Genomic DNA, 7,482 nt, shown 5'->3' on the forward strand with positions numbered 1-7,482 from the left:
ACACTCAGTGACCAGTCAGAAAGCCCCAGATCAGAGCACCTGTTTGTGAGCAGTTGTGAACATGYGTGTATATACAAGATTTCTCCAATGGAATATTTAATAGTGACTGTGGAGGACCGAAGACCCAACCCCCAAGACACGAGGCAGACATAGGGAAGACCAGAGCCCAAGGGCCAGAGAGGGATCCCGAGCGCAGAGCCCCAAGGGGCAGCTGCACGGGAAGATCTGCCCACTCACCCCCCAGATCAGACCATAGGGGAGAACTGGGAGAGTCTCCCCAGCGACCACACGCACAGCCCCCGGGGCCAGCAGCGACAAACTCATGGGCCCCACCGGCACCCGCCATACCAGAGCAGATCCAGGAAAGGGCACAGAGGTCTGGGCTCCCAGGGCTCACCTCCCCACCCCCAGGCCAAAGCCCGACTGAGCCAGAGACCCGAGCCCCAGAAGGCAGTCACCAGGCCAGGTGAACACACACACCCCAGCGCCCAGCCCCAGACCCCGGGAACCCCCAGCATGCCGGCGACCAGCCGCACACCCCACAGAGGGGCCGAGTAGCAGCGGGCCCCCAGATAAACCAGCAGGAGGGGCAGCCCAGACCCCAGCCTGACAAATACCCAAACATACACATACACAATTGCACCATCCCACCCTCATCCTCACCCCCACTCAATCAAAGACATACAAGGACACCACATTCCACTCATACCCCCGATACACACTCCATACCCACCAGGTCCAGGACATGCACCCACCCACTATCAGAGGCAGCACACACCTGAACCCAGGAGGTAGACCCAATCATTCTGAGGTGGGGAGGAGCAGATAGCTAAGGCCCGGCCCGGGCCGCACCAGGACGCCCGGCCAGCGCCCCACCGCAGAGTAGCCACGCCCATGACCACCACACCACACCGCCAACGGCCAAGTGCACCCCCCCAGCCGATCACCTCCCGGAACCCGGCAGTCACCCTATCCAGGGGGCCGCCCACAGGAACCAAGAGCCACACCTCAGGAGACCAGGCAGCACCAGGGTGGATGGAGAGCCAGCCCCGCCCCCGGCAACCGTCCAAGCCCTGAGCCCACCCACAGCCCAGGACCACACCCGGCGGCCTGCCCTTCTTCAGGACCCCCTCCCCAAATGGCAGTCGGGGAAMGGGATGGGAGTAAAGACCCTGACACACACACCCCGACCCCCAGATGTACTGTTGGTGCATGTTATTCAATGGAGCAATTAAAAAGGGAAAGAAGAAGAGGCAGAGGACGGCATGGTGCCAGTTTCCCCTACACCACTACTCTAACCCTAAACCCTAAGTGTCTGTATGCAAACCTTGGGGGGTGGGCACAGGCACAGGAGGCAAGAGTGGTGCCATCCGGCCACCTATAGCCATGAGTGCTCACCTTAAGTTCCTAAATGTGAATATCATGAAAATGTTATGAGTGAATGTCTAAGATGTACAATAAAATTTGGGGCCCAGGTGGTTATGGCAAATAGAAATGTAATGTTGTTGCTCTTATAACACAATTGTGCCCCCCAAAAAAACCTACATGGGGGAAGTTGAAAGTGAAGAGGATGGAGGTGTGCGGTGAGGGATGGGGAGAATAAACTGAAGGAGCAAAATGCTCCCACAGGGAGTCAGCCTCCCCTGCTGGCCCAAGTAAGCACTCCTGCTCCCCGAAACCCACCCAGGAAAAGCAGCCCAAATACCTCTCCCTCCAGGTAAACCGCCAAGCCCAGGGCCCGGCAACCCGCCCGCCAGAGCCCAAGCCTCCCCACCCCACCAGAGCCACAGCCCAGGGGCTGCACGCCCCCAGAGTCCCAAGCCCCCCGGACCCACCCCAGCATGGCCAGGCAACCAGTTAGGTTTCACTTTCACCCAAGAGCCTGCTAGAGTCATGGGCAGGGTGTGTGGGGAGGGGGGAGGGGGTGCACTCTGCCATGAGGAAGTTCGGCTTAAAGACACGTCTTCTGGTCCCCACCTGTCGTTTTGCTCCTCAGCATGGCTTCCTAAAAACGCTGCAGGATTTCTCAAACATGCATGAATGAGTCAGAGCAAGGCTTTGGGTATGTTTTTTATGAGAGTATAACATTATAACATGATATAAAACTCAAAAAAGTTTATTTTACATGATGTTGCCCCTTTAATATAGAAAAAGACTGCAATTGTGTTAAAGGGGACATATCATGCAAAATCCCCTTTTTAGCTGTTATATATATGTTGTTAATACATGTTGTGAACCTGGAGTCTCTAGAAGGCGGAAAAGTTTAATTTAGTCCCTCCTGGAGCAGCAAAGATATCTTCATATTCTGATTGGCTCAAAATTTTCAACATGTTCAGTTTCCTCTGTTTTTCATAATTATGTCAAATTATTTGCAAGAGAGCTGCCAAACTGGGTCTGGACTTATCAACTACAATTAGGTGGTCTTCATTCTCCTCTGATTCTGGTTCAGACTCTGGTTCTGGGTCAGATTCTGGCTCCAACATGTGAGGCTGGATGAAGAAGTCTTCTGTTGTTGACATCTTTTAATTGAATTGTAAATAAAACATTTCTCAAAGTCAGAAAATGCTAACCCCCACTGTCAGACTGGTCCACTCCGGTTTGAAAGCTGGAGGGGGGCGGGGCTTAAAGTGTCTTAAAATAAAGGGAGTTTAATAACCTTTGACGTAGGCCTACATTGTTGGTTTTAACTGTAATTCACTGAGAACAGCGCAGTTACTGATCAGCAAACTGAAACTGATTTTCATTCAGTTCTAATTTTTAAATGAAAATAAGACTTCTTGACGAAAAATGGTTATCAGTTTCTGCCTTGTCTGCCTAAACTTTAAACATAAATGTCACCAGATCTGTTATCACTCAAAGTGTGTGTCAATGATAACTTTCAGCTAACACCACGTCAAATTTTAACTCAGTGTCTGTAAAACCGACTGAGGTGTGACCTTTTTAAGGCTGACAAGCTGTGGCAGCCATCTGTCAGGTTAACTCCAGTCTGTTGTGGATGAATATCTGGTGATTATTTTCCAAGTGTTTAATTAAAGCGTGGTCCTGTGGTTCATGAGATATTTTGCTAACAAACAGTGTTAACACATTTAAGGCATCCTGGCCAATGGGGCCAGTGAGGGTCCTAGGGAACTTATAGGAAGGATATTTGTTCCCCTCCCAGCCCCCACTGGTGGTGGCTCTGTCTCTCTATGAGGCTTTTCCTCTCAACACAGGGTTTGTCTCGCCAGATGACTAAAGCAACATCTTTGAGCATGAAAGTGGGATTTGTACACAAACACCTGCTTGTCTGCGTCTGTGCTTATGTCAAATCAAATATTCCAAACTGAGTTGTTGGCTGTGTTGACYTGATGGAAGAATAATTTATCTTAAACCAAAAAAAAAAAAGACAGATTTGAACTTGACGTGCCTTAGAGTGTCAAACTGAGCCTTGCTCTCTTTTCTTGATGCTTCCAGTGGGAGCACATCTTTGCACATTAACTTTTAGTACACCGCTGAGCACACTTTCGGGTTGACAAACATAATATTATGGTTTCCTGCTTAAGCTTGGACTAAGAGCTCAGCTTGTCTTGTTTCACACAGGGGCTACAAGGCACCTCTTTGCAGCGCGGCAGAATAAATGCTGGCCTGTTATCTTTAGGGATGTTTATCTRGTAGTTTCTTTTTTGGCATTAAATATTTTAAAGTTGGGCAGATCTTTTTTTTCCCATTAAAGACAAAGAGAACAAATATTTTAGAGCCAAAGCTTTCTGTTTTTTTTTTTTTTTTTGTGAAGAGGTGAAACATGGAGCAAAGTCCTCATGCTGAGTGTTTTCTTTTCTATCCAGGACAGCCTGAGCCTCTGGACCAGCAGAAACAGCAGGTGACTGTAGACGAGGGCACAGAGCTCTTCACCTACAAGGGGAATGATGTGGAGTCCTACGTGGCAACCAGCACGCCCTCTGGTCTCTACCAGCTGGAGCTGCTGTCCACTGAGAAAGACAGCAACTTCAAGGTGTACACCACCACAACTCCAGAGTCAGACCAGCCCTACCCAGAGCTGCCCTACGACCCTCGCGTGGATGTGACCGCACTGGGCCGCACCACCGTCACGCTGGCCTGGAAACCAACACCAACGGGCTTTCTGATGGGTCAGCCTGTTCAGTACTGCGTGGTGATCAACAAGGAGCATAACTTTAAAAGCATGTGTGCCGCTGAAGCTAAAATCAGCACCGATGATGCCTTTATGTTGGCTCCAAAGCCTGGCAGAGACTTCAGCCCATTTGACTTTGTGCACTTTGGCTTTGTTCCCTCTGACAATGGTTTTGGCAAGGACAGAGGCCTTACAAGTAACAAGATCTCACGGGCGTACCCAGCCAAACCCAAAGTGTCTGACATTCAGAAGATATGCATTGGAAACAAAAACATTTTCACTGTGTCAGACCTTAAACCGGACACACAGTACTACTTTGATGTGTTCGCTGTGAATTCTGCTACCAACACCAGCACGGCGTACGTAGGAACCTTCGCCCGCACCAAAGAGGAAGCCCGTCAGAAAACGCATGAGCTGAAAGACGGCAAGGTGTCAGACATTTTCATCAAGAGAAAGGGCACCAAGTTTCTGCGCTTTGCTCCCGTGTCTTCCCACCAGAGGGTCACGCTCTTTGTTCACTCGTGTCTGAACGCAGTGCAGGTGCAGGTGAGGCGAGAGGGCAAGCTGCTGCTCTCCCAGAACGTGGAAGGCGTGCGGCAGTTCCAGCTGCGGGGTAAGCCCAAAGCCAAGTACCAGATCCGCTTACGGGGAAGCCGGAAAGGCGCCTCCACCCTGAAGGTGCTCGCCACCACACGTCCCAGCAGCAAACAGCCCTTCCCGTCTCTCCCGGAGGACACTCGCATCAAGGCCTTCGACAAGCTGCGCACCTGCTCCACTGCCACCGTGGCCTGGCTGGGCACGCAGGACCGCAACAAGTACTGCATTTACCGTAAGGAGGTCGCTGAGAGTTACGGTGAAGAGCAGCGACGCAGAGAACAAAATCAGTGTGCCGGGCCGGAGACCCGCAGGAAGTCGGAAAAGGTCCTGTGCAAGTACTTCCACAGTCCAAACCTGCAGAAAGCTGTGACCACCGAGACCATCACAGGTCTGGAACCGGGCAAGACCTACCTGCTGGACGTTTATGTGGTGGCACACAGTGGCCACTCGGTGAAATACCAGAGTAAACTGGTGAAAACAAGGAAATACTGCTAAATGACTCTGCAAAGAATAAATCTATTATATAAATATATATATATATTAAATAAGTTTATTTAACACTTAAGTGATATTCTACTAAGAAGTGTACACAGACTGACTGTTCATRCAGCTGATGAACAGGGACTGAATTGTTTGTAGAGAGAGATATCAACCTGTATATTTATGTTTACATTTCACCGTGGCACGTCTCGAGTGGCCCAGAAGCTGCTTTGTTACCAGGCTTGGTGTCTTGCCATCATGTTGCCACTCAGGAGGCAGAACTTCAAAGAACTTCACATTTTCTCATGTAGGTTTCTTTGTTGCTGCATGATGTTTGCTTTTGTCTGTCATTTCCKTCACATCCTTCAGTTACGGATCAACTGGGGGAGATCCAGTCTGCTTTGTATAGATCTCTTGCTGCATATTCATGACATGTTTTAGGGAGGAACTTAAATTATTTTTTACTTTGTGTTTATATTTTTGATTGTCTGATTATGTTGATGAAAATAATAACTGTTGCAAAAAAAAATTAAAAAAGTAAAAAAAATATCCAGTTTTATGAAGAAAGTATGGTTCAGACATTCCCCTCTATATGTCAGCCAGTGTTTGCTCTAGAGCCCATTTTGTAAATGTATTCTGTGCTGGAGATTATTATCACTGTATCGCTGTGAGTGTGTGTGTATGTGTGTGCCTGTCACATGTACAGAGATGTTCTGCCAATATTCATGTACATAAAGCCTAAATATAGAAGGAGTAATCCCTGTGTCACCCTGGGTGTCATGTTCTTTTCGTCGAGCAGTTAACATCACAATCATGGTTTTGAGATGAACCAACCCTCCAGTATTGTTGCATAAAAGCACAACACAATGGAGACTTCAAAGTGACAGTTTGGTTTTAGAAATGACAAGTCAAAAACTTTAGTTATTAGCAATATTCACAAGAGAATTTACATGAAATATAGTTTAAATTCACATACAGTAAATGTATTTGAAGCACGTCTCTTTTGAATGGATTAAACTTTTTYAGCATTTGTGGGTACTGGTTTTTATAGTCACAGAACAACGACATAACATCTGCACCAATCTGTGAAAGTGATTTCTGTCATGACCTGTTGGTTGAAAATTTAATAGCTTTTTTTTTTTACTGCAGTTGTTTGTTTCCCCTCTGAGGCAATATATGAACATTAGAAGTGTTTTTAGTAAAACTGAATGACTTTTGTGTTTTCTTCTTTTTCTTAAACTTATTGCAGCTTTGMTGTTTGCATTGAAGGGATAGTCTGTTAATTTTTTGAAGTGATTCTCTGTCAAATATTTATCAGTAGTTTTTACTTTATCTTCTGGGACATCAGTCATGGAGCCCAGAGTGTGATGAAAAAGGGCAGAAGGTTTTCATAAATGGACTATACTGTATGTCTATAGCACCTTTCTATCCAACCAGGATACTCAAAACCAGTGGTGGGCAGCACTAATCTATAAATTAGTTCCACTAGCACTAACACAACAACTCAAATATTTAGGTCCCCTAATTTTAAAGCACTAAAACAAACCAGTCAAACCAATAACATTCTTCAACAGACAGCATGAGTCACATATTGCCATGTTGTTCTCTTAATTCTTATCATTGACATTCCACAGCTGTATTTGGGTTCATATATTGTCAATATATTGTCACCTGGTGGATAAGTGACACATATGAACAAAATATGTGACAGCTTTCGCCCTCAGTTGTTAACATTAACATTGATCAATAAGTCCTGATGYATCTCAGTAATCCAGGTAAAAAATCAAAAAGAAAAAAATTGTRTAGGTCTTCTGGACGGGTTCTTCTCTAATGAAACGTTTCGTCTCTCCTCCAAGAGACTTCTTCAGTCTGAGAGTTTCAGGCAAAATTCAGGATTTTAAGCCCTGCCTCCATGTGACTGATACTCACATCACATGGCTATCGTTGACACCTAATTAACACTTATTGTTAACAGGGGTGGAGTGATACTGGCAATAGCAGCGCTGTAGGAGGGGGACAACTGAAAACAGAGGCCTCCACCTCTGTTTAATGATGGACGGTCTTTCTTCACAAAAATGGCTTCTTTTACTCCTCTCTCAAACCAACGTTCCTCTCTATCAAGAATGAGAACATCCTCATCTCTGAAAGAGTGACCGCTTTCAGACTGAAGAAGTCTCTTGGAGAAGAGACGAAACGTTTCATTAGAGAAGAACCCGTCCAGAAGACCTATACAATTTTTTTCTTTTTGATTGATCAATAACATTTATAGACCTCAG

General features: G+C 46.7%; 1 protein-coding gene across 1 annotated transcript in view; it reads left to right on the plus strand.

Moving 5' to 3' along the window:
• ndnf (neuron-derived neurotrophic factor) overlaps positions 1-5,974 on the plus strand; it is a gene marked incomplete at its 5' end in the record, with an annotated part of 7,739 nt that extends 1,765 nt beyond the window's left edge. The window contains 1 exon segment of the mRNA XM_014020548.1: positions 3,825-5,974. Coding sequence (XP_013876002.1) covers positions 3,825-5,221 — 1,397 coding nt within the window.
• Between the last annotated feature and the right edge of the window lie 1,508 nt (positions 5,975-7,482).

This window comes from Austrofundulus limnaeus, unplaced genomic scaffold, assembly GCF_001266775.1.
Source record: "Austrofundulus limnaeus strain Quisiro unplaced genomic scaffold, Austrofundulus_limnaeus-1.0 Scaffold256, whole genome shotgun sequence".
Classification (NCBI taxonomy): Eukaryota; Metazoa; Chordata; class Actinopteri; order Cyprinodontiformes; family Rivulidae; genus Austrofundulus; species Austrofundulus limnaeus.